We start from the raw sequence: 27,302 nt of genomic DNA, 5'->3' as shown, positions 1-27,302 counted from the left end.
GGAGTGGTTGGAAAACAAGTTTTAATGACTCCAACCTAAGTGTATGTAAACTTCAGACTTCAACTGTAGACAGGTGTGTGCCTTTTCAAATCATGTCAAATCAATTGAATTTACCGCAGGTGGACTCCAAGTTGTAGAAACATCTCAAGGATGATCAATGGAAACAGGATGCAGCTGAGCAATTTTGAGTCTTATAGTAAAGGGTCTCAGTACTTATGTAAATAAGGTATTTCTGTTTTTTTATTTAATACATTTGCAAACATTTCAAAAAACCTGTTTTTGCTTTGTCATTATGGGTTATTGTGTGTAGATTGTTGAGATGTTTTTATTGAATACATTTTAGAATAAGGCTGTAACGTAACAACATTTGGAAAAAGTCGAAAGGTCTGAATACTTTTCGAAGGCACTGTATGTCAGTGTGTCATATGCATGTTGAAAACACTATCTTTAAACTAGCCTAGTGGTTAGTGTTGGGCCAGTAACGAAAGGTTGCTGGATCGAATCCCAGAGCTGGCAAGGTAAAAATCTGTCGTTCTGCCCCTGAACAAGATAGTCAACCCACTGTTCCCCGGTAGGCTGCCATTTTAAATAAGAATGTGTTCTTAACTGACTTGCCTAGTTAAATAAAGGTTACATTTATATTTTTTTAAAGAACAAGCGATTAGAAATTGTATGCATTAAGGTTAGATAGGCAGACTAAGGTTTACAGTGCATTACAGGGCATATATTTTGATCACGGCTCACTGAGGGCAGGGTGATCATTATCCCTCTGCTTCACCAAGGTCAAAGGGTCTCCTATGGGCTGGCCCATCCGGATGTGAGCCAGCAGTTCCTGAGTCATGTTCAGGGCGTTGCGGGAGGTATAGAGGTAAGAGAGGTCAGAGTTCATCCCGGAAGGGGCGTACTCCCCACAGGTGTGGCCCCGAAGCCCTGGGGCGCAGTCGACCTTGTAGGAGTAGAACAGGCTGCCGTGACTCATGGGACACATATCGTCGTGAATCCCAGCTTTGACGGGCTGGACTTTGCATTCCCCCAGGAGTTGGTTCGACCAATTGTCTTCATCGTATACAGTGAACTTGAGCTCGCTGGCCAGGGAGAGCTTGACTGTCCCAAATTTGAAGACCTCCTTCCACATGGGGTTGTCGTTGTTATGGATCACCCTGGTCTGCTTGACGTCTTTTCCCATGAGCACCTTGAGGAAGCAAACCAAATCAAACTTTATTGAAAGCTACAGTATGTGATTAGAAAAATGACAAAACGAGGTCCCTGTCACTTGTTTTAGTATACAGCTCGGGTATGGGGCTAGGGAGATGTAACCCTTGTCAAATCCTAGACTGTAGCTTTAAAGTGCACTTGAAAACAAACTTCATAGTCAATTAAAATGTGAAAATAAAAGAGATGAATAATACCTTGACAAAGCCGTCGGTCTGGGAGGTGGTGTCTCCCCAGAGGTCCCTGGCTTTCTTCACGGTGACGGTAAGGTGAGCCAAGCCCTTCTCCTGCGGGCAGCATTGGCTGGTCATCTCCTTACTGGTCTGGCACACACACTGACAGGAGTCATGGGTACTGGACCTGGAGCTTCCCTTGCACTTCCCAGAGCAGTGCTTGAACAGGGCGTGTTTCAGGATGTAGTCCTCCACGGCCTTCTTCAGCCCCGCCCTCTTGCTGGCCTTTTTCACCAATAGGTGGAGAGGATGGAGAGAGTAGTTGATGATATCAGGTATGGTTTTCAGGCTACTTGCCCAATCAGCGAAGGCCTTGGAGTTTTCACCAATCTTGGAGAAGAGCAGGTCGGGCGTTCCGTCCGTCTGTCCCCCCACCACCTCGGTAAACCTGTATGTTGTTTAACGTCAGTCATGTTTTGTCTTGCATGAGGACATTATTGGAAATGTGTTTTTTATAACTCTTGTATAATGCCCATTAATCCCACCAAAAATCGCTAACATTTCTAAAATCGGTCAAACCTCTCGTTGAAGGTACTGCTGAAGGTGTCACTGGTGTTACGTTTTTTGAGGTCACTCTTGCAGAACTTTGTCTCTGCGTTGGCTTCGGCTGTTCCGCAGTTGGTGGCGACAGAGGCCTCGGCCTCCAGGCAGTCCTTGACCTCGTTCTCGTTGTAACCATTGACGGCCGCCTAGGTTTGGGTTTATTAAAACATCTCGGTACATATGCAGACTCTTAAATAAAAATGTGATGTCATACAATCAAATTAAAAACAGAGCTACATATAATCTGCCTAAATACATGAACACATCTTCAATAAGTTGTACACCACAAATAGGCATACCACTATCAATAATGAGAATGTCATTTGCAGAGTTTGAGAAGTCTTACCTTGCACACGCGCAGTGAGGTGACGCCCTTCACCCGCCCCCCCAGTTTAACCTTCCGGATATAGTGGGTACCGAAGGTCGCGAGGAAACGATTGTAGTCAGCCTTGGTCTGGTCGGTGTAGAGGGGGGGCAGCATGCCCAGGGAGCGAGAGAACTCGGGGTGCAGGGGAGGGTCCTCTATCAGGCGGTAACTGAGGAAGAAACCCAAGATAGAGAATAGACTACTTTGTTATCTTTCTGTAAATGGTTTTGTCATTTTGTGGCCTTTTTGAGGGGTTCATCAAAGTCCCTGCCTAAAAGTAGGCCTATCTATGGGGATAGAAGTTTGACTATTTTCAAGAAGTCTAATTCAATAACAATGTGGCTACAAATTGTCAACAAAACACATTATGTAGTTACAATTGAAACAGGATTTTCTATCGCAAAATAACTATTCTTTAACACCCCAGAGTGTGTGCACAACTATTATAATCTAGTGTATACCTTACTATAGCCTATAGAGGGCAGTGTTGGCTATATAAAGGAAAGTGAACTTTCTAATACAAGTGAAGTTATTATATTCATAGAAGTAATAGGTAACCTGTAATAGGAGCAGTGTATATCCTGTTTGATGAAGCTGTACTTGTCCTCCTTGGACTGGCTCATCACCGTCTTGGCAGCTCTGGAGAGGGTACCCCCCACCATGGCCGACCCATTAGCGTTGGGGATATTAACGTCCAGACCAATCTGCCAACTGCCGTCCACCTATATATACACATCGGTGGTGGATTAAGTGAGTTTACCCCATAATGGGGTAAACTTCTATTTCTATTAGTAGTATTATACATTTGATTAATATTTTGTATATATTATTAGTCTTATTATAAAATGCTTAATATATCAATTATTATTTTCTGTAGTAGTAGTTATAATTATAGTAGTAGTAGATGTAGTATTAGTTGTAGTTGTATTAGAAGTAGTAGCCGTATTAGTAGTAGCTGTAGTATTGTAGTAGTATTACATCTGTCTGGCTGCTGCTCACAAACGACTCGCTGGAGTCGAAGACAATGCTGGACAACTTCATGTGACACTGATGCAAGGGACGCCAGTCCACCACAGCTGCGGGCAGCCTCTGAGTCTGGCCCTCCATGAAAGGGTTAACACAGAGGGTACAGGCTCCATTTGGGGTCTTCCAGTTGTCCACATCAACAACATATGCCTGCTTGCGCTCCATGGTGACAATGTTGAAACCCTCGCCCGCCAGGTTGGTACCAGGAGCTGACATGGCAGCCTTGCACCTTGCTGGCCGGCCCGTGGTGCACGAGGGCTGAACGGGGGTCAGCCACCATCCCCACAGCCATAGCAGGGTCACCAGAGTAGTCTGTATGCCTGGAGAGGAGGAGGAGGTAGATATTCAATTCAATAGTGTTCTTTAATATTCAACCAAAATCTAAAGTTGTCAGACATTTTCAGACTTCAAAAGTAGTCTAGTGTTAAGATATTGTGGTGCTATTTTGACTGAAACACATAAGAGTGTTACTGTATGTGCCAGGGATTTGTATTGCGAAAGCTCAGTTAATTCAAGAGTCCATATGCCCCCGTGAGAGACCGGCGTTCGCTACCGGAGTCGACTTCTTCAACTGCACATCTCTTATCTGTCTCCCTACTCACTCCATCTCTCTCTGTAATAATCTCCATTAAACAGTACAAGGCATAGAGTGATTGGACTGCTGTTCCCCTAAAAAAGTTAGGAAAGGGAAAAAACGACAAAATAAAAAGTATTGTTTTCTTTTGGAATGACTATAGAGCGGGGACCCCCACCCAGGCCAACCGCTGACCCAGGGACCCCCACCCAGGCCAACCGCTGACCCAGGGACCCCCACCCAGGCCAACCGCTGACCCAGGGACCCCCCACCCAGGCCAACCGCTGACCCAGGGACCCCCACCCAGGCCAACCGCTGACCCAGGGACCCCCACCCAGGCCAACCGCTGACCCAGGGACCCCCACCCAGGCCAACCGCTGACCCAGGGACCCCCACCCAGGCCAACCGCTGACCCAGGGACCCCCACCCAGGCCAACCGCTGACCCAGGGACCCCCCCCACCCAGGCCAACCGCTGACCCAGGGACCCCCACCCAGGCCAACCGCTGACCCAGGGACCCCCCCACCCAGGCCCAGGGACCCCCACCCAGGCCGCTGACCCAGGGACCCCCACCCAGGCCAACCGCTGACCCAGGGACCCCCACCCAGGCCAACCGCTGACCCAGGGACCCCCACCCAGGCCAACCGCTGACCCAGGGACCCCCACCCAGGCCAACCGCTGACCCAGGGACCCCCACCCAGGCCAACCGCTGACCCAGGGACCCCCACCCAGGCCAACCGCTGACCCCCAGGGACCCCCCCCACCCAGGCCAACCGCTGACCCAGGGACCCCCACCCAGGCCAACCGCTGACCCAGGGACCCCCACCCAGGCCAACCGCTGACCCAGGGACCCCCACCCAGGCCAACCGCTGACCCAGGGACCCCCACCCAGGCCAACCGCTGACCCAGGGACCCCCACCCAGGCCAACCGCTGACCCAGGGACCCCCACCCAGGCCAACCGCTGACCCAGGGACCCCCACCCAGGCCAACCGCTGACCCAGGGACCCCCACCCAGGCCAACCGCTGACCCAGGGACCCCCACCCAGGCCAACCGCTGACCCAGGGACCCCCCAGGGACCCCACCAACCGCTGACAGGCCAAGGCCAACCGCTGACCCAGGGACCCCCACCCAGGCCAACCGCTGACCCAGGGACCCCCACCCAGGCCAACCGCTGACCCAGGGACCCCCACCCAGGCCAACCGCTGACCCAGGGACCCCACCCAGGCCAACCGCTGACCCAGGGACCCCCACCCAGGCCAACCGCTGACCCAGGGACCCCCACCCAGGCCAACCGCTGACCCAGGGACCCCCACCCAGGCCAACCGCTGACCCAGGGACCCCCACCCAGGCCAACCGCTGACCCAGGGACCCCCACCCAGGCCAACCGCTGACCCAGGGACCCCCACCCAGGCCAACCGCTGACCCAGGGACCCCCACCCAGGCCAACCGCTGACCCAGGGACCCCCACCCAGGCCAACCGCTGACCCAGGGACCCCCCCACCCAGGCCAACCGCTGACCCAGGGACCCCCACCCAGGCCAACCGCTGACCCAGGGACCCCCACCCAGGCCAACCGCTGACCCAGGGACCCCCACCCAGGCCAACCGCTGACCCAGGGACCCCCACCCAGGCCAACCGCTGACCCAGGGACCCCCACCCAGGCCAACCGCTGACCCAGGGACCCCCACCCAGGCCAACCGCTGACCCAGGGACCCCCACCCAGGCCAACCGCTGACCCAGGGACCCCCACCCAGGCCAACCGCTGACCCAGGGACCCCCACCCAGGCCAACCGCTGACCCAGGGACCCCCACCCAGGCCAACCGCTGACCCAGGGACCCCCGCCCAGGCCAACCGCTGACCCAGGGACTCCCGCCCAGGCAAACCGGTAACCCAGGGACCCCCACCATGGTATTATCAGCTAAATATCAAGGAGAAGTAATCAACATTTAAAAATAAATAGATTTTATTTTTATTATTTTGGTCTTTTCACATTATAATTGGAAGTGTAAAATACATAGTCTACTAGCTAAAAAGGTAACTCCAAACACATTTTCACTAATATCAGCTGGTTAAATAAAGGTTAGCCATGTGTTTTGGTAAAAATGATTCAATCTGTATTGCTGAAGTGCTACAGGTTGTGTGATAGAAATGTAAAGAGCCGATATATGTAGCGTTTACCGTGAATGCAGTCTCCGCTAACGCGGCACCATTGCCATTGCACTTGCAGCGACTAGTATTAACGGGTGCTTTTTCATAGCCTATTTCAGATACTTTGACTGTCATTTCTCTGTCATTAGCTCCAGTTAGTGCAATTTGCTCAATATTAGGGTTTGATAAATAAAGTTGACATCATTAGAAAGAATATATTATCCTAGTTTCTACTGTATGTATGTAATTCGAAATGTGTTTATTCTGTTGTTGCTAGCGATATAAAAAAAGATTTAATTTTTTTAGAAAAAAGTGAGGACCCCCTGCAGTATCTCCATGGAACCCCAGTTGAATAGCCCTGATATAGAGTAACCTCTTACCTGACATATCAATCACAATCTGTTGGTAATGATGAGGTTGATGAAAATCAACGCCTAGAACAATGGAGCGTCCTGACCTGTCCGTCTGTCTGTGATGACTGACTGACTGAAGGAATCACTATGTGGGATGTATTTTTGTTGTTGTTGCGGTCAAGGCTTTGTTTATATAGACGGGGCCTGTAGTTCTTTGGCTATACACAGTATACCACCACAAGCTGTTGCAATGTGTGTTGGTGTGAAAGTGGATGTTTACTAACGAGAAACACTTCACAGACAGATGGATGAATGTCTCATGGCACTAGAAAACAAGATCAGGCCCAGAAGTTTCATTCCACTTAACACTAGACTACTTTTGAAGTCCTCTCACCCATGTGCTCCTGCTCTCCATGATTAGCCAACCACGCATCCAATCAAATTAGTCCTATGCATAGCCACTTTGCATACACAGCCATTTCCTTGCTTTGGCAGTCAACCTCCTTCTGTGCTGTGTGGACTGCATCTGGTACTGAACCCTACGGTAGTCTAGTCCTGGATGTATTAACAGCCTTCCCTTTTCCTCCTAGTACTGCCTCCACCCTCTCCGTTGTAGGGTCTGTACCCAGGCTAAGATGCGTCCATTGCGGGTCTACCTGCTGGCCCTCCTCCTGTTGGCAGGGATCTGGCTGTCTGGTACCAGTGTATCCGACAGCTTTAGAGACTGCAGACAGTTTTTCTACATGAGGGCAGCGCCGACAGGCATCGACGGGACCAGGGACAGCCTCAAGAGGATCTGCCAGCGCTACGGGGACAAGGCGCGCTACGCCACCCTGTACGACGGCAGCCGTCGCCTGCCCCTCTACTCAGCCTACACCTTTAAGAAGAACGACGGGAAGAAGAGGATGGACACGCCCTGGATGTACGAGCCACAGGTAGAGATCTGTTATCGTGTCACATCATCACAGCAGGTAGAGAGAGATCTTCAGCAGCAACGTACTGTGATACTCTCATGCAATACCGCAGTATTCTCCTGCAATAACAGTCCCATCTTAATGACTTACCAGCCAATGCATTTGGGGTCCTGTCTTTGTCATGAGGGCTTGCTTTTTCTCCACCTCAACGAATGATTGTCATCTAACCACTCTTACTATCTAAATTCAACTTTTCAAAAACCTATTTTTACAAACTATCTTATCTGTCATTAAATCATCACCCCCCCCCCCCCCCCCAATCACTCCACAGCTGGTGTCTGGGAATGAGGGTGGGAACATGAAGGTGCTGCCCCCTAGTGATGACCCGGAGCCTCTGATCCAGGAGAGCCAGGCGGTGCTGGAGGACTACTCAGACGCCGTGGAGTACTCCCGAGGCCTGCTCAACCCAGACCAGCACCAGGCTGACCCAGACGATAAGGCCTCCACCTACACCCTGACCAACGTGGTACCCCAGGTCAGCCATTTTGTTATCAAATATGTATTTGAATGGTTTTGGGACGTTATAAATCATGTTATAATTAAGCAATAAGGCCCGAGAGGGTGTGGTATATTGGCCATATACCACAAACCCCTGAGGTTCCTTTTTGTTATTAAAAACTGGTTACCAACATAATTAGAGCAGTAAAAATACATGTTTTGTCAATCGGTCTGATATACCACGGCTGTCAGCCAATCAGCATTCAAGGCTCGAACTACCCAGTTTCTAATCCTATTTAGAATTGAATGTTATGTTAATGTTAGCTAATGTCCTGGTACCAGATCACAGACTTCCTGGAAGAGACCTGGAGCTCCTATTTGGATACCGTGCGCCGCCGCCTCAATAACTTCTGCCGCGGAAAGCAGTCCTACGTGGTAACCGGGGTGACAGTCTCCGGGGCGACCATACGTCGGGGGAACGAGGACCGCATGGGGATCCCCAAACACGTGTGGTTGGCTTACTGTTGCCCACGGTTCGACCGTAACTCTCCCTATGAGGTGCGTTTCATGTTCCCTAGCTATGGTGCCTATGCACTGAATGAGCAGGAGGACCATGGAGTCACGGAGGTGCCTTTGAAGACACTGGAGAGCTTTCTGAAGAAACAAACGGACATGGATAGTAATCTGGCTATCTTCTACGAGGACTGTGTGTCAGAGAACACCTTCATAAAGAAAAGGAAGAGATAGGCCTGTGTGTGTGTGTGTGCGTGCGTGCGTGCGTGCGTGCGTGCGTGTGTGTGTGTGTGTTTTAGTTTTTTTATTGTAATGGGGGTGTAAATTGACCAATTGAAGGAAGTTTTATTTTATTCACATTTTATACTCTTACAAAGTAACTGTCAATAATTGTCATGCACAATCAATCAACTGAACTGAAAATACAACAAAAGGCTCTCGTCGGTGTCAAACGTGTGAGAAACCACATCACGAAGCAACACTCTTCTTCACACCTCATAGAAACGCTCTGAACAAAGTGTGCTGCATGGAACTTCAACCGACAGGACTACAGTATACTGCTTCAATGAAAGTACCATAGTAAGCTACAGCTGTAATGTTGTAACGTAATAAAAAAGATTCTGTTCAATGTCGTTTCACAGACAATATTTGCATGGAATATGGGACATACGCGGTGCAGTGTAAAAACAATGGTAGAGGCATGGTGCATGAGTCGACTAGGACTCAGCTAACCACACGTCCATGGTAACCCAATGCTTGCACACAGATAGCGCTGGCTGAATGAGAGTCACTTCTTTGCATACTATCAGTGGGTTTATGATTCTCACCAGTTCTATTCTACAGTTCTAAAACACTGTTCTCAGACCTGCTGAAGAAATCATGACATCAACTACTCTGGAAGCCCTCCCTTCATCTCACCTCCTACCCTCCACCCTTCCTTCCCTCCTTATTCCCTCCTCCCATTCTCCTTCTCTCGTCCATAGCCACACAAACCGTCCGGTGCAGGTACAGACAGACAGACAGACAGACAGGATAGTGTATCCACACCGCACTATGTTGCTGTCCTGTGTGCTCCTGGCTCTGGCCCTGCTTCCTCTACCTCCCCCAGTAAACTCCAGCGTGGACTCCTCCTTCAGGGAATGCAGCCAGTTCCTGTACAGGGGCCTGGCCCCAAGGGGCCTCCAGGGGACTCGGGGCCTCCAGAAGGTTTGCCAGCATTACGGGGACAAGGCGCGCTACGCCACCCTGTACGACCCAGCAGGCAGGATCCCCCTCTTCTCCGCCTACACCTTTAAACGCTCCAATGGTGAGAGCAGGGAAGGTCTGCCCTGGATGTACGAACCACAGGTAAGGGCCTAGACTTTTTTTGTTTGTTACTAACTATACTGATAGGTCTCTCTGGTCGAGATCAAGCATCTCCATGGTCTACACAGACAAAGTCATTAGAGACACAATGGTCTGTGCTATTGAAGTCTGTGGTCAAATCAAACTGAAGAAGAGGAGTCGGTGAGTCGATCAAAGAATAGACCGTCTGCTACAGTGGGGAGAATAGGGCTTTAAGGCGATGTGTAGACAGTAGAGCACATTAAAACATTCCCTCTAGTGCTCTGACCTGCTGGTTTACTAGTCTTGATAAGCATGACGCACAATGAAATTGCCCTCACAATGAACAGCTTTCCCTGTGACAAAGTCTAGGTAGTAGATACACATTGTCACATAGTATTAACAAACGATATTCCTGTTCACATTTTCTATCTGAAATGATTTGTTGCACTCTACCCCTCTCTCGCTCTCCTCTTGGCTCATATACTGTGTTGTACCTATTTTCTGTCTGTGTAATCACATGCTGACATCGCTCTAACCCTCTTCCATCTCCTCCTTTCTCCTCCAGCTGTCCCTTGGCTCTGGGACGGGTAACATGCAGCCCTTCCCCGGTTCTCCCTCCAGCCTCCTGGCCCTAGAGGAGAGCCAGGCGGTGCTGGCCGACTACTCCGACGCAGTCGTCTACGAGCGTGGCCAACTGAACCCCGACCAGCTCCAGGCCAGTCCTGGGGACAAGGCCTCGACCTACACCCTGACCAACGTGGTTCCCCAGGCTAAAGAGTTCCTCCAACACCACTGGCTACCCTACCTGGAGGGCATCCGCAAACGCCTCAACAACTATTGTCGTGGAACGGCTTACATCATCAGTGGCGTCACCACCACCGGGAACACCATCCGGAGAGGTAACGTTAACCGGGTGAGGGTACCCAAACATCTGTGGACAGCCTACTGCTGTCCTGATTTTGATCTCGGTGCGCCGTATGAGCTCCGGTACAAGTTCCCTACTTATGCAGCCTACGGGCTTAATGACGTGGTAGATAACGCGGTCACGGAGACGTCGACGAAGAGCGTGGAGGCGTTGGTCAATAGAGAGATGGCTGTGGATCAGGACTTTCAGCTGTTCAATGGAAACTGTGTCCCTGAAGTGTGAACGGATATGAGAGTGAATGTCAAGAGACAATCTTTAAGAGAGAGAGAGAGAGAGAGAGAGAGAGAGAGAGAGAGAGAGAGAGAGAGAGAGAGAGAGAGAGAGAGAGAGAGAGAGAGAGAGAGAGAGAGAGAGAGAGAGAGAGAGAGAGAGAGAGAGAGAGAGAGAGAGAGAGAGAGAGAGAGAGAGAGAGAGAGAGAGAGAGAGAGAGAGATGTTCCTTTCCACTGAAAATATAAATGATATGGTGATATTTATGAAATTACTAACCAATAAAGCTATCATTATACATTTATGTTTAATTGTTTGTCTTCATTTAATCCATGACAATATTAATACAACAAAACACCAAATTAGCCCACATATCAAGAGAGTTTCCATTCACCAATTATTTGATCCTATGCACAATACACACATGTGCAGACTACACTTCAATGACCTTTACTAGCAAATGGGTCGTTGACAGACGCATTCAAAGTAATTCACTCATGTCATTGAGGTGCATGACCTTCGTTTCCGCTTTAAAGGGGAAATACGAATTTGCTGCAAGGGCTCTTTGATTTCCCAACAAGTCACTGCCCGAGTCCCACATGTCGCCAACACAACGTTACATAGTCACGCAGCATAACAAGACCATCATCTATGAGTCCAGTAACCAGAGTCTGCTAGGATGAGATTGAACCTACCACATGCTGTATAACCACAAACACAGAGGAACTTGTCACCTCAGAGCGAGCTCAGCTGAGTGTGGTTTCTGTTCTAATTCTCTAGTACTCTTCAGAAAAAAACACTTGATTAGGAACCACTCGTTCTGGAGTGACAGTCTTCTGTCATCAGTCACTAGAAGTTTCAATCCAGCGGAGTCCAGCCATACCACCAGGGCCTCCAATAGCAAAACCCATCAGGTTTTGGCAATAGCCTAGCCTGGTCCCAGGTCTCTTTGTGCTGTATTGCCAGCTTTTATAGTTGTCATGCCAAAGACGATAAGGATTGGCAATACGGCACAAAGACATCTGGAACCAGGCTAGCAATGATATCTTTATTTCAATAGAACTCAGGTTGTCAATGATAGGTGGCTAAAGTCAGCTGATAGAGAAGGTGTGCATGGCTTTGCATAATGGGCCCAGATTAGGGAGCGCTAATGCTGACACACAGGTGTACCTCTCATTTAGAGCTGCCGGCACCAAGAACTCAGGGCAGGTACAGAAACACACACAAGTACTAAGAGGGACAGAAAGACCGAGGGGGAACCAAGAGAGACAGAAAGACAGACTAGCTAAGTCACCATGGCCCCACTCTGGGCACAGGCCTTCCTCCTGGTCACCATGGCGATGACTGATGTCCAGGGAACGGTGGAGAAGGAGCTCTCACCAGAGTGCAGGGAGTTCCTGTACATGGGGACGCCACCCGTGGGCCTGGAGGACCACTCGCTCCAGAAGATCTGCCAGCGCTACAACAACAAGCCGCGCTACGTCACGCTGTACGACACGGCCAACCACGTCCCCATCTACTCCGCCTACACCTTCAAACGCTCCGACGGGGAGAAAAGGGTGGACGTGCCCTGGATGTACGAGCCACAGGTAACCTGGAGACATTTCAAGTCAATAGTTGCATCCCAAAAGGCTACCTATCCCCTATTTAGTCCACTACTTTTGACAAAGATAGTGCACTACATAGGGAATAGGGTGCCATTTGCGATGCAGCCACTGTAATGCCAGTCCAGTGGATTAATCCATATTGATTGGCTCTCACTAGTATATCATAAGGTATGTTTTGCCATCGCTTATGAAAGAATGTAGCGCTAGCTTCACTCTTTATATCATTTAAATGTAATTCAATAACACAAAGCCAATACTCTATGGTCATCATGAAAATTACAGACTGCTGCACATCCTTTCATAGGCTAATACTTGAATGATCATAAAGTCTCCTTTTTACAGCGAGCAAGCGTTTCAAAACGTAGCCTATTAATTAATCTCATATCCATATCTACGACACTATTTATCGCTCCTTCATGCTCTCTCATATTTTTTTTGCTTGTCTCCCACCCAGCTGTCCACAGTTTCTGACACCATGGAGATGCAGGCGTTCCCGCGCGGCTACATGCACAGGAACTTTGAGGACGCCCAGGCCATCCTGGACGACTACACCAACGCCGTCCTCTACGAGCGTGGCCACCTCAACCCTGACGAGCACCAAGCCGACCCAGACGACAAGGCCTCCACCTACACTCTGACCAACGTGGTGCCCCAGGTCTGCCATTTTGTTATCAAGTTCTTCGCTTACAATTGTACTGTCACATTATGTATTGAACAAAAAAATAACAGTGGCGTAATGGACTGAGATACTTTACTAAATACTGAGATACATTTTTTTTTTAAATAAATGAAATTAAAATCCCAGTCAGAAATAATTTCATACCTAAGTAAAATACCAACACCAGCTTTAGCAACCAATAAACAGAGGCACCTATGTATGAAGTAACACTGCCTTTAAGGTCAGAGAGTTCAGCGCTGGCACCTGGAAAGAGCAGGAGCACGTGATCCGCAAGCGCCTCAACAACTACTGCCACGGCACCGCCTACGTTGTCACCGGAATCACCACCTCAGGGAACATGATCCGGCGCCATAACATTGACCGCGTGGCGGTCCCGACGTACCTGTGGTCGGCCTACTGCTGCACCGACTACGACCACAACGCGCCGTACGATGAGCGCTACAAGTTTCCGGCGTTCGCCCACTACGCCCTCAATCAGAAGGAGAACAACCAGGTAAATCGAGAATAACAATAGATGTATTTTATATAGTGCCTTTCATTACAAAGAGAATCTCAAAGACGCTGTCAAAACAAACCAAACTAATGTAGCAATCTGGCAGGTCTTGGGCGATGGCTTAGTGTCGTCTACTCTCATATACTGTTATATCACATACAATAACCCCGCAAGAGATGGATCCCGAAAGGGCACTTGACACGTAAATAAAAATCTGAATTTGTTTGTTCATTCACTCACTCAATCGTTAATTTATTCATTCATCACTTTTGTTCCGTTCGTTCATTCATCCAACAGGTCCTGGAGCTGTCCATCAAGAAGCTGGAGGAGTTCCTCCAGAGGTCCACCTTCGTGGACAAGAACTTCCAGATCTTTGCGGACGACTGTGTCCCGCCTGCCTTTGCTCTGCATTAGGTCCCCTGGTCTCTCAGTGGACTTGCCTCCCCAAACCACAAGACCTTACATTTCATTTACACTTCCTGCAATGGAAACAAGTAGTCAACAATATAGCAGTCTTCTTCAATTGCTGTTATTGATAGATTGATTCATGTTTCCCCCCCCCCCCCCCAAATACTTTCTGAATAGATCATGTAGGCCAAAATGATGTTTCCATCTGTGTCTGCTTACATAAAGTTCATTGATATATATTGTCATAAAACGGGTTCTATAACGTGGCATTAGCAAGGTTCTTATTCATAGCAACATTCAGTTTGTGCGTGGGAGGGGTGTCATGTGACCTGTGAAGAAAATAACATGCCAGCTCAAATAAAGTACAACATGACAATAGAGGTTGTGGTTTAGTCCTATGGTTGGTTGTGCTCTACTCTAGAATATGAGATCTGAGAATGTGGTTGACATCCCCTCAGGCAGATGTTTTAACCCCTTCCACTAACCCTCCTGTGGTTTTCAACAGGGAATGTGTAAAACAACTGTTCAAACAGGTCTTTACAACTAGCAAAAGTCGTTGCTACTTGTGTCACTGAAGTTCCTAGATGGAATGTGTTTTTTCTATACATGCACAGGAAGCTGCTGAGGGGAGGACGGCTCATAATAATGTCTGGGGCGGAGCAAATGGAATGGCATCCAACACATGGAAACCATGCGTTTGATTTATTTGATAGCATTCCACTATTTCCGCTCCAGCCATTACCACGAGCCCATCCTCCCCAGTTAAGATGCCACCAACCTCCTGTGATCAACGATCTTATTTACTGGAAGCCTATCATACTAACTCCAGTGATAATAATATATAATAATAATAATATATGCCATTTAGCAGACGCTTTTATCCAAAGCGACTTACAGTCAAGTGTGCATACATTCTACGTATGGGTGGTCCCGGGGATCGAACCCACTACCCTGGCGTTACAAGCGCCATGCTCTACCAACTGAGCTACAGAAGGACCACAATCCAGCCTGTGAATTGAAATCCTCACGGCACAGCTAGGTTTCCAGACTTCACCTACTACGCCTTCAACGAGGTAAATCTAGTTATTTGACTATTATATTACATACAGAATATTACTTTTGTGAAAATGTGTCAAATAATCCTGTAAGGGATGGGTTGCTAAAAACGAATTGACGGGCAAATAAAAAAATAGTTCCTTCACTCACTCACTCGTTCATTCATTCATCTCTTCCTCTGTTTGTTCACTCATCCACCAGGTCCTGGAGTTGACCATTAAGAAGCTGGAAGAGTTCCAGAGATTTTCTATCTGAAGGTTCCAGAACTTTATGCCCTGCCAAACACACCTCTGGTCTCACGGTGGGCCTTTGCCTCCCCAAAACTCCTTACATTTCATTTACACTTCCTGCAATGGAAACAAGTTAACTATAGTAGTCTTCTTAAATTGCTGCTCTTGATTGACAAAACTCATGGTTGGATTTCTGTTTTTTTCCTCCTCAAAGATCATGTAAATCGTGCTGGATAATGTTCCTACAGTGTCTTCAGAAAGTATTCATAGTCTCTGACTTATTTCCTAAACAAAGACTGCTAAATAATATGTATTAAATACTGCCAGAGTTAGATACATAACATGCAGTATGTTCAAATATAACTATGCTTAACTGAACATATCCATAAAATCCCAGCCTGTGCTTTTCAGAAAAAGCCAGGAATTTCAACGAGCACCAAAATACCCCCGTTGTGAAAAGAAAGGAAAACAGTCATGTTACCAAACGACTGAGAGGCTAAACATGTCTTTCCCTCCGTAGCTTCGTATTTGCTTTAAATCCTGTCTGCTGGAGAAACTCACTGTTTGTCTATAGCTTCAGATGTGATTTACAGTGCTTTCAGAATGGATTCATAACCCCTTGACTTATTCCACATATTGTTGTGTTACAGCCTGAATTCCAAATGGATTACATTGCTTTTTTCTCTCACCCATCTACACGCAATACCCCATAATGACAAAGTGAAAACATGTTTTTAGAAATGTTAGCAAATATATTCAAAATGAAATACAGATACAGTGAGGCAAAAAAAGTATTTAGTCAGCCACCAATTGTGCAAGTTCTCCCACTTAAAAAGATGAGAGAGACCTGTAATTTTCATCATAGGTACACTTCAACTATGACAGACAAAATGAGGGAAAAAAATCACATGGTTGGATTTTTAATGAATTTATTTGCAAATTATGGTGGAAAATAGGTATTTGGTCACCTGCAAACAAGCAAGATTTCTGGCTCTCACAGACCTGTAACTTCTTTAAGAGGCTCCTCTGTCCTCCACTCGTTACCTGTATTAATGGCACCTGTTTGAACTTGTTATCAGTATAAAAGACACCTGTATAAAACAGTCACACTCCAAACTCCACTATGGCCAATACCAAAGAGCTGTCAAAGGACACCAGAAACAAAATTGTAGACCTGCACCAGGCTGGGAAGACTGAATCTGCAATAGGTAAGCAGCTTGGTTTGAAGAAATCAACTGTGGGAGCAATTATTAGGAAATGGAAGACATACAAGACCACTGATAATCTCCCTCAATCTGGGGCTCCACGCAAGATCTCACCCCGTGGGGTCAAAATGATCACAAGAACGGTGAGCAAAAATCCCAGAACCACACGGGGGGACCTAGTGAATGACCTGCAGAGAGCTGGGACCAAAGTAACAAAGCCTACCATCAGTAACACACTACACCGCCAGGGACTCAAATCCTGCAGAGCCAGACGTGTCCCCCTGCTTAAGCCAGTACATGTCCAGGCCCGTCTGAAGTTTGCTAGAGAGCATTTGGATGATCCAGAAGAAGATTGGGAGAATGTCATATGGTCAGATGAAACCAAAATATAACTTTTTGGTAAAAACTCAACTCGTTGTGTTTGGAGGACAAATAATGCTGAGTTGCAGCCAAAGACCACCATACCTACTGTGAAGCATGGGGGTGGAAACATCATGCTTTGGGGCTGTTTTTCTGCGACGGGACCAGGACGACTGATCCGTGTAAAGGAAATAATTAATGGGGCTATGTATCCTAAGATTTTGAGTGAAAACCTCCTTCCATCAGCAAGGGCATTGAAAATGAAACGTGGCTGGGTCTTTCAGCATGACAATGATCCCAAACACACTGACCGGGCAACGAAGGAGTGGCTTCGTAAGAAGCATTTCAAGGTCCTGGAGTGGCCTAGCCAGTCTCCAGATCTCAACCGCATAGAAAATCTTTGGAGGGAGTTGAAAGTCTGTGTTGCCCAGCAACAACCCCAAAACCTCACTGCTCTAGAGGAGATCTGCATGGAGGAATGGGCCAAAATACCAGCAACCGTGTGTGAAAACCTTGTGAAGACTTACAGAAAACGTTTGACCTCTGTCATTGCCAACAAAGGGTATATAAGAAAGTATTGAGAAACTTTTGTTATTGACCAAATACTTATTTTCCACCATAATTTGCAAATAAATTCATAAAAAATCCTACAATGTGATTTTCAGGATTTTTTTCCCCTCATTTTGTCTGTCATAGTTGAAGTGTACCTATGATGAAAATTACAGGCCTCTCTGATTTTTTTAAGTAGGAGAACTTGCACAATTGGTGGCTGACTAAATACTTTTTTGCCCCACTGTATCTCATTTACATGAGTTTTCACACCCCTGAGTCAATACTTTGTAGAAGCACCTATTGGCAGCGATTACAGCTGTGAGTCTTTTTTGGGTAAGTCTCTAAGAGCTTTCCACGCCTGGAATTTGCAGCATTTGCCCAAGATTCTTTTAAAATCTTTTCAAACTCTGTCAAATTAGTTGTTTATCTTTGCGAGAACACCTTTTACAGGTCTTTCCATAGATGTTCAAGTCAAAACTATTACTCTGCCACTCAGGAACATTTACTCTCTTCTTGGTAAGCAACTCCGGGGAAATGTAGATTTGGCCTTGTGTTTTAGGTTATTGTCCTGCTGAATGGTGATTTCATCTCCCAATGTCTGGTGGAAAGCAGACAGAAGCAGGTTTTCCTCTAGGAGTTTGCCTGTGCTTAACTCCATTGAGTTTATTTTTTAACCTGAAAAACTCCCTAGTCAATTACAAGCATACCCATATCATGATGCAGCCATCACTATGCTTGAAAATATGGAGAGTGGTACTCAGTAATGTGTTGTATTCAGGACAAAAGGTTAATTACTTTGCCACATTTTTTTTGCATTATTACTTTAGTGCCTTGTTGCAAACAGGATGCATGTTTTGGAATATCTTTTCATTCTGTAGAGGCTTCCTTATTTTCACTCTGCCAATTAGGTTATTATTGTGGAGTAACTACAATGTTCTTGATCCAGCCTCAGTTATCTCCTATCACAGCCATTAAACTCTGTAACTGTTTTAAAGTCACCATTGGCCTCATGGTGAAATTCCTGAGCTTTTTTTCCCCCTCTCCAGCAACTGACTTACGAAGGACACTTGTATCTTTGTAGTGACTCGGTGTACTGATACACCATCCAAAGTGTCATTAATAACCATGCTCAAAGGGATATTTAATGTCTGCTTATTTTTTACCTATCTACCAATAGTTGCCCTTCCTTACGAGGCATTGGAAAACCTCCCTGGTCTTTGTGGTTGAATCTGTGTTCAAAAGTCACTGCTTGACTGAGGCACCTTACAGATAATGGTATGTGTGGGGTGGCAGGTAGCCTAGTGGTTAGAGACTTGGACGAGTAACAGGAAGGTTGCAAGATCGAATCCCTGAGCTGACAAGGTAAAACTCTGTCGTTCTGCCCCTGAACAAGGCAGTTAACCCACTGTTCCTAGGCCATCATTAAAAATAAGAATTTGTTCTTAACTGACTTGCCAAGTTAAATAAAGGTAAAATAAATAAATAAAATAAACAGAGTTGAGGTAGTCATTCAAAAATTATGTTAAACACTATTACTGCACAGAGTGAGTCCTTGTAACTTATGTGACTGTGAAGCAAATGTTTACTGCTGAACTTATTTAGGCTTGCCATAACTTATTGACTCAAGATATTTTAGCTTTTCATTTTTTTATTTAAAAAATGTGAAATGTCAAAAAACAAAACCACTTTGACAGTATGGGATATTGTGTGTAGGCCAGTGACACAAATTCTCAATTTAAACCATTTTAAATTCAGCCTGTAACACAAACAAATGTGGTAAAAGTCAAGGGGTCTGAATATTTTCTGAAGGCACTGTACGTCTGATTGAATAAAGTTCACCGAACAGTTGGATGACTCACTTCTTCTGACATACAACAGATGTACTATATATAAACGCGTGCTATGATATGACTAATACATTAGCACCGCTTTTTATTCAGAGCAATATTCAGCTGCTGCACGGAAGGGGTGTGATGCGACCTCTGGGTGTTAAACAGCTCCCACGTTCAACAGAAACTGAGTGAAACAGCAACTATTCAGACAGGTTTCACCAATAATAATGAGGAGAAATAAAAACAAAGTCGTTGCTACTGATTTCACTGAAATTCCTGGATGGAATGTTGTTTTTCTGTACCTCCACATACTTCTTCACTGGAAACCCATCATACTAATTCCAGTGAAAATCAATGAATCCACAAGAAGTCTGAAGGGAAATTGCCACGGCACAGCTAGGCCTCCATTTTGTTTCAGAGCCTTCCTGAAGTTTCATTTCCAATCTACCTCTGCACAAATACTTATTCTGCTCACACCTCAGTCTTTACATGAGAGGATAAGCAGATAAGACTAGCCACAGATCTACACACACACACACACACACACACTTTGCATCTCTCCACTTCATAGGATGAGAGGCAGTCTACAGTGGAGAGATCACAATCAGCTCCGACTACGTTCTGCACCGATGGACACAGGTGACCTTGGGTCCCTCTTTACAGAGCAAAGAGCATGAGATACATAACAAATAACACAGCCTTTCAGGACCTAACAGAGCCTGTGTTTTCATATTACCAAGTATAAGACATCTATCCAATGTGTCATGCTTTAGCTGGGACTAGTCCTGGGTAATCTAAGAAAGCCGAACACTGATAACATTAACTGATGCTCTTCACTTTGCTACGGCCGGCTCGCCACTTTGAATATATGGAAATAGACTTGACAATGGGAAGTCGAGATGGGCCGACCCACTGAGTATCTCTTCATGAGAGAGATGAGACTGTACAGAGAGTTATAGACTACCACGGGAAAGAGTGAAGGGAGAGACAGGAATCTCACGCACGAAGTAGCAACCGTAGTGTGTGAAGGGCAGAGGGAGCGAGGGGAACACATGCCGACACAGAGGGAGACAAACAAGACAACTAAACAAGATCAGTTCGAGAGGGAGAGACTGAGTAGCTAACATGGTCACCGTGAAACACTTATCCATCTACTCTTCTCTGTCCCTGGCGGTCCTGCTGATACTGGGCTGTGTGCGAGAGTCCCAGGCCGGGGTGGTGGAGGACTTTAACCATGTGGAGCGCTGTAAGGACTCCCTGTACATGGGAACCCCACCTCGGGGCTACCTCCTCGGTAACTCCCTGAAGAAGCTCTGCCAGCGCTACGAGGACAAGCCCCGCTTCGTCACCCTCTACGACCCCCACAAACACATCCCTGTCTACTCGGCCTATACCTTCAAGAAGTCTGACGGCGAGAAGAGGGTCGACTTCCCCTGGATGTTCGAGCCACAGGTAGAATATTGTGTGTGTATGTAGTGTGTGTGTGTGTCTGTGTGTGTTATGTAGTGTGTGTGTGTGTTGGATGTCACCTTTGAACATAGGCCAGAAATGTTTATATGCTCCAATATAGCAAGTCAGCATCCCCATTATGTAATTTCAAAACATGTTTTGATAAAGGTTCTCTCATGGATGCAGATGACTGACATCCATACACTAGTAGGTAAAGCTTGCCGAGCTGTGAGGACAATATTGCTGCTCTAGGCAAAATTAGAAGCTTAATATTGGCTGCATCACGGGCTGTGTGAATTGGTGTTACAATAGGACATTGTTGTAATCTGTTCATGTAGGCAGCAGTATTGTGCATATGCAAATTAAATTCATCATAATTTCTTCATCAAAATCCCCTCTCTCCCCCTCTGGCTCTATTCCCCCCCCCCTTCTCCGTCCGTCTGTATCCTCTACCCACTCACTCCCTACCCCCCCACCCTTCATCCGTCCGTCCTTAGTTGGCATCAGAGAAGGGCAGTAGCAACATGGAGCCGTTCCCCCAGTCCTCCTCCCACATGCACATGAACTTTGAGGACAGCCAGGCGGTGCTGGAGGACTATGCCGACGTGGTCCAGTACGAGAGAGGGCATCTCAACCCCGACGAGCACCAGGCGGATCCCCTGGACAAGGCCTCCACCTACACACTGACCAACGTGGTGCCCCAGGTAAGTTGGTTCAGTCTGCACATATAATAGTTAGTTTGGTGTGTCTACCTTACACTGTTTAAGCGTAGGGGAGGGTGGAAGAAGAAGAAGTATGGGGAAATAACAGGAATGATCTTTCTTTTTGCCCCAGATCCGTGAGTTCAATATCGGGCCCTGGGCCGAGCACGAGGACCTCATCCGTAAGCGCCTCAACAACTACTGCCGTGGCAAAGCCTACGTGATCACCGGGGTCACGACCTCTGGGAACATGATCCGCCGTGACAACCTGGACCGCGTGGCCATTCCCGAGTACATGTGGTCGGCCTACTGCTGCACCGACTACGACCAGAACGCGCCCTACTTCCTGCGGTACAAGTTCCCGGCGTTCGGGGCCTACGGGCTGAATGACCGCGTCAACAACCACCTGGTGGAGGTTCCGGTGAAGAACCTGGAGAAGTTCCTCAGGGGAAGGATGGACGTGGACAAGAACTTCCAGATCTTCTACAACGACTGTGTGCCTGACTCATAGTGAGCAACCTTGTGATAGTGATTGCAATCACGCCAGCCTCAATGTCACCTCTACATTGTCATCTAGTTTCTGTATCGAGTAGATTCTGAAAATATGAATGTAGCCTGTGGATGAGTTGTTGCTTACAAGCAATAAAGATGATCTTTCAAACCTTGTTCCGCCTCCATTGTCCATTCAATGTATAACAACTATTGTGAAGTGTAGGCCTAACCCCTAGTTCAAGAAACAGCTTTTTGTAAGAAAACTAATCTCACTTTCATGCAGACACTGCTCCTAAAATGTGCAGTCAGACTCAGAGCCTTTTGAGATTATAGACATAGCAGCATTTGGGTGGTAAAACCCTTCTCCATGTAAAATAATCATGTCCTATTTAAAAACCCAATGTCTGTTCTTTGATCAGAAGCTTCATTTGCATGTTGGCCTCTGGGTAACAAGAACAAGTCAGAGTGATTTGAATCAAGGAGAACTTGCCGGGTTTATATTCTCTACTGCAGAGACAGACTGCACTGAACGTCATAGAAGGATGTTGATTATCTGGTACGAGATGAAGTGAATCCATAAGAATTCATGTTGGATAATTACTGTGTTCACATTCCGGAATTATATTCACCAGTTTTGTAGTCATCTTTTAAAGGTTTATTTACTGCCACAGAACTAGGGTTGCAAAATTCCCTGGAACGTAAAAGGAAAATATTGGTTTTCCAGAAATTGGAGGATTGGAGGATCCCTGATTTCCTGCTTATTCCATCCTGATTCCGGGGTCTGGGATTTCGGGAAAACCAGGTAATTTATTGAAAGTTTCAGGGGCCTCATTTATCAATATTACGTAGAAACTATTCTCAAATACTACTTAATTTATTCTGTCGTTTCATTCTCAACCAGGATTTCTATGGAACACCGTTTGGGTCTTTGCGTGTCAAAATAGATACTATTTAACACTATTTGACGTGTCAAATAAGCTGGTTGACCAATCAGGACCTGAATATGACTGCACACCACATGATTTAACGTGTTCAGATTTTTTACGCCGTTATTACACATTGATTACACTATCACTCGTATTTAATTTGTCACAACAATTCATCGATATGTATGCTATGATGCTGGTAAAGTTGTCTCGCGCACCTACAATGCTGGTCATTAAAAAAGCTAGCTAGCTCATGGATGCAAACAATGTTCTTCCGCAAAAGCATAACTAAATGACAATCTGTTTCAGTAGCTATGGTTAGCTAGTTAACTAGGTGTCATCATCTAAAATAACCCTAATTTATAAAACGGTTCTTATTTGATAAATGTGAAGCTAGCCACAATAAGGACTAGCCACAATAGTGGACTTTGCGGTTAGCCTTGAAAATAAAAGTATTGCATAATTCTACTATCTGTATTCATTTGCATCACTGTCAATGACATACTTTTATTTTGAAGGCAAACTTAATCATTTTTGTGCCTAGCTTCACAACACATAACCCGGTGTGGTCGAGCCACACCAACCATATGAAGCTAGCTGGTTGCTTATAACGTTAGCTTTGGGCAACAAGGTTAAGTAGCTGGCTAGCTATTTATTTTCTTGAACCGAAGTTCAATTTCAATAGGCGAACAACAATACTTACTCACAAGATCATTGCTAAGAATAATGAAAATGAGGGCCTCCCGGGTGGCGCAGTGGTTAAGGGTGCTGTCCTACTGAACTCTGGGTTCGCGCCCAGGCTCTGTCGTAACCGGGCGCGACCGGGATGTCCGTGGGACAACGCATAGCGTTGTCTAGGGAGGCACCAGCCGGTACTCCTTGTCTCACCAGCGACTCCTGTGGCGGGCCAGGCCTACTGAACTGTATTTCAAGGCCTACTCAGTGCCGCTTTGCTTGACATCATGGGAAAATCAAAAGAAATCAGCCAAGACCTCAGAAAAAAATGTAGACCTCCACAAGTCTGGTTCATCCTTGGGAGCAATTTCCAAACACCTGAAGTTACCACGTTCATCTGTACAAACAATAGTGTGCAAGTATAAACACCATGGGACCACGAAGCCGTCATACCGCTCAGGAAGGAGATGTGTTCTGTCTCCTAGAGATGAACGTACTTTGGTGCGAAAAGTGCAAATCAATCACAGAACACCAGCAAAGTACCTTGTGAAGATGCTGGAGGAAACAGGTACAAAAGTATCTATATCCACAGTAAAACAAGTCCTATATCGACATAACCTGAAAGGCTGCTCAGCAAGGAAGAGGACACTGCTCCAAAACCGCCATAAAAAAAGACAGACTGGTTTGCAACTGGGGACAAAGATCGTACTTTTTGGAGAAATGTCTGAAAAACAAAAATAGAACTGTTTGGCCATAATGACCATCGTTATATGTTTGGAGGGAAAAGGGGAGGCTTGCAAGCCGAAGAACACCATCCCAACCGTGAAACACAGCATCATGTTGTGGGGGTGCTTTGCTGCAGGAGGGACTGGTGCACTTCACAAAATAGATGGCCTCATGAGGTAGGAAAATTATGTGGATATATTAAAGCAACATCTCAAACATCTCTCAGGAAGATAAAGCTTGGTCGCAAATGGGTCTTCCAAATGGACAATGACACCAAGCATACTTCCAAAGTTGTGGGAAAATGGCTTAAGGACAACACAGTCAAGGTATTGGAGTGGCCATCACAAAGCCCTGACCTCAATCCTGTAGAAAAATTGTGGGCAGAACTGAAAAAGCATGTGCGAGCAAGGAGGCCTACAAACCTGACTCAGTTACACCAGCTCTGTCAGGAGGAATGGGCCAAAATTCATCCAACTTATTATGGGAAGCTTGTGGAAAGCTACCCAAGACATTTGACCCAAGTTAAACAATTTAAATGCAATGCTACCAAATACGAATTGAGTGTATGTAAACTTCTGACCCACTGGGAATGTGATGAAAGAAATAAAAGCTGAAATAAATCACTCTTCAATATTATTCTGACATTTTACATTCTTAAAATAAAGTGGTGATCCTAAACGACCTAAAACAGGGAATTTTTACTCGGATTAAATGTCAGGAATTGTGAAAAACTGAGTTTAAATGTATTTGGCTAAGGTGTATGTAAACTTCCGACTTCAGCTGTATATCATGCATCCCTAGTTGAAGCTCCTTTCCAAAAAATATTGAGAATCTTATTCTGGTGACATGATGATAGATGCTTGACTGACGTTTGACAAATACAATATTCTCTCATCCATAATAATCTCATGTAGACTAGACAACCCTCACAGTGTACCTGCACTGTATCTGAGAGCTGTGAGTACATGCCAAAACCAGAGTAGGCACATTTGCTACTTAATGTCACACAACAGTTTGTGACAGAAGTATCGGTAGAGTTGAACACACTCTGAAGGAAACATTCATATTGATTAATCACACTTGGGTTTACGCACAGACTTGCACGTACGCATGATTGATAAATGAGGCCCCAGGAATTTTGCAACCCTGCACAGAACTAGAGTGATTTTATTTCTATGGTAATGTCCTCACACCATATGAAGTCTGCATTTATCCACAAGAGGGCAATAGTGTTATACTCATACACTACCAGTTCCTACTGCTGTACAGGACAGTAAAAATATATTTAACATATCTTTATTTGTGGATCATAACAGATATTCTCTTTCAAATACATATTATTTTACAAATATTTTCTCAGATAATTACAACAGACATTTAACAAAGTGATTATCAAATTAAGTCCTTACAATAATTCTATCTGGCTGCAATTAGTGGAAAAAAAGATCAGAATTGGGCTGCCTGAGTTTACGAAAACGCTTCTTTTCCCACTGATCTGTCCTTGTCCGTTTCATTTCCGGGAAGTCTGTGGCAGACACAAGTTATAGAAAGAGCTATGATCCAGTGACCCTACTTTTTTCCACGACACCCACCCCAGCCCCTGCACCGACGTCATCTCCAGTCTGGGCCCATAGTAGTGAGGGTCCATCACCAGCAGGTAGCTCCCCTGGCCCCCAGGCCGAGTGCACACACCCAGGATCCCCTTGGAGGAGTTGTCCCGGTCGCCTCCCATCATGACAGGAGACCCCTGACTCTGGAAGTGCTGGTGGAGCTCCTCAGCAGCTCTCTCTAGTTCTACCCCTCCACCCCGCACGTGGACAACCTTACAGGGGACGTCGTAGTAGTAGTCCAGGACCAGGGCCGCCTCAAACGTCCCTATCCACTCGCGAGAGCCAGCGAACATGGCAGGCTTGTCCCCCATTGCGACCAGGGCGTGCTGGATTTCGGGAAGGCTGGGTGGGGGTCTGCATTTGCCCTTAGGTGGTGGTGGGGCCCAGCTCTGGCACAGCCAAGAGGCCATGGTCTGTAAGGTGCGGTAGCCACAGCCCCAGCCCCTGTCGTCCTGACCATCACACCCATAGTGGAAGTAGAGACACTCCCCAGATATTAGGGAGCATTTGACAACATCTGGTGCTGGGCTAGGAAGTCCAATGTGTGCATTATTCAGCAGAGTCCCTGTCCAATCTGCATTACACTCTGTGCCTTTGTGTTTTTCTCCCACCACTGCCTTTTCACCCCAGTCAATCCGCTCAGAAATGTTTTCCTCTAGATTAGCCATGTGTCTTCAATCCTTGAGACCCCTTGTCAATGTGGCAATTCTGCTGTCATTCCATGATGCAAGTCATTTTCTTCTTCAATCTAAACCTTAAAAATCCAGGTAGAAGTGCAATTTTGTTACTCGGTTTTCCTGTTTCATTTGCCTTTAATATTATTCGATGTACAGGGGAAAACATACGTGGAGTTGTTTACAGTCTGGTCAGAACTGCGACTCAGTTCTTCGCTGAAATAGTTCCCTCTATCCGCAAAAGTTGACGAATGAGTTCCTATCTGGGTTTGGTGGGAAACATTTTCCGAAGCGGCGTAGGCGCTTGTTATTGGTCACTATTTTATGGATTACACATTCTCAATATTTTAAACATAGATTGTCCCCCTTCCCTAACACCTCCCCCTTCTTTTGCCTGATGCGCACAGTCGGGCACCTGTAAATGATTGATTGACAGCTGGCTGTCAGTGATCCTGCCTGGATGATCAATCTAGTCTGTATGATTTTGTAATATAGCCTACCACATAAACTATCAAATTCCGTATGATATTACGCATTGCAGTAATTAACACTTCTCAGTCTTACCGTTTTCACTGTCGACCAGATGTTTTTGTTACTAAAAAATGACATTGTTCTTTGGTGGTGATCTCCCTACCTTGTGCGCGTGTGGAGAAGATAATGACTGACGATGACCTCAAAAAAAAAAATATATATATATATATTTCCAACGGTCGTCTCGAGATTCCTCCTCTGTCAATACATTTTTTTGTCGGTTCAGCTTTTCTTTGAAACAGAATATGTTTCAA

General features: G+C 46.2%; 4 protein-coding genes across 5 annotated transcripts; 2 read left to right on the top strand and 2 right to left on the bottom strand.

Moving 5' to 3' along the window:
• Nucleotides 1–278: 278 nt before the first annotated feature.
• On the bottom strand, nucleotides 279–27,168 carry LOC124014333 (perforin-1-like). 2 transcript variants are annotated; one of them, XM_046329192.1, is made up of 7 exons: nucleotides 27,082–27,168; nucleotides 3,334–3,701; nucleotides 2,914–3,077; nucleotides 2,335–2,524; nucleotides 1,965–2,134; nucleotides 1,410–1,833; nucleotides 279–1,192 (listed from the first exon to the last, which is right to left on the bottom strand). In XM_046329192.1, the coding sequence occupies exons 2-7, from the start codon at nucleotides 3,595–3,597 to the stop codon at nucleotides 734–736; spliced, it is 1,671 nt and encodes a 556-aa protein (XP_046185148.1). In that variant the 5' UTR covers nucleotides 3,598–3,701; nucleotides 27,082–27,168; the 3' UTR covers nucleotides 279–733. The 2 variants fall into 2 exon arrangements, with proteins under 2 accessions (XP_046185148.1, XP_046185146.1); XM_046329190.1 differs by lacking the exon at nucleotides 27,082–27,168 and adding an exon at nucleotides 6,485–7,031.
• Nucleotides 5,815–14,202, top strand: LOC124013841. Its single transcript, XM_046328402.1, has 10 exons — nucleotides 5,815–7,392; nucleotides 7,703–7,906; nucleotides 8,212–8,613; nucleotides 9,366–9,387; nucleotides 9,491–9,729; nucleotides 10,274–10,849; nucleotides 12,132–12,431; nucleotides 12,904–13,104; nucleotides 13,349–13,621; nucleotides 13,919–14,202. The coding sequence occupies exons 1-10, from the start codon at nucleotides 7,093–7,095 to the stop codon at nucleotides 14,033–14,035; spliced, it is 2,634 nt and encodes an 877-aa protein (XP_046184358.1). The 5' UTR covers nucleotides 5,815–7,092; the 3' UTR covers nucleotides 14,036–14,202.
• Nucleotides 20,207–22,080, top strand: si:dkey-85k7.10 (endonuclease domain-containing 1 protein). The gene is made up of 3 exons (XM_046329193.1): nucleotides 20,207–20,716; nucleotides 21,211–21,417; nucleotides 21,548–22,080. Exons 1-3 carry the CDS (start codon nucleotides 20,390–20,392, stop codon nucleotides 21,923–21,925), a joined length of 912 nt encoding a protein of 303 aa, XP_046185149.1. The 5' UTR covers nucleotides 20,207–20,389; the 3' UTR covers nucleotides 21,926–22,080.
• Nucleotides 24,964–26,893, bottom strand: ufsp1 (UFM1-specific peptidase 1 (non-functional)). Its single transcript, XM_046329194.1, has one exon. It carries the CDS (start codon nucleotides 26,509–26,511, stop codon nucleotides 25,744–25,746), a length of 768 nt encoding a protein of 255 aa, XP_046185150.1. The 5' UTR covers nucleotides 26,512–26,893; the 3' UTR covers nucleotides 24,964–25,743.
• Nucleotides 27,169–27,302: the final 134 nt, after the last annotated feature.

This window comes from Oncorhynchus gorbuscha, linkage group LG25, assembly GCF_021184085.1.
Source record: "Oncorhynchus gorbuscha isolate QuinsamMale2020 ecotype Even-year linkage group LG25, OgorEven_v1.0, whole genome shotgun sequence".
NCBI classification, from domain to species: domain Eukaryota; kingdom Metazoa; phylum Chordata; class Actinopteri; order Salmoniformes; family Salmonidae; genus Oncorhynchus; species Oncorhynchus gorbuscha.
Note: the sequence above shows the minus strand (reverse complement) of the source record. Positions and strands in the feature narration are given on the sequence as shown.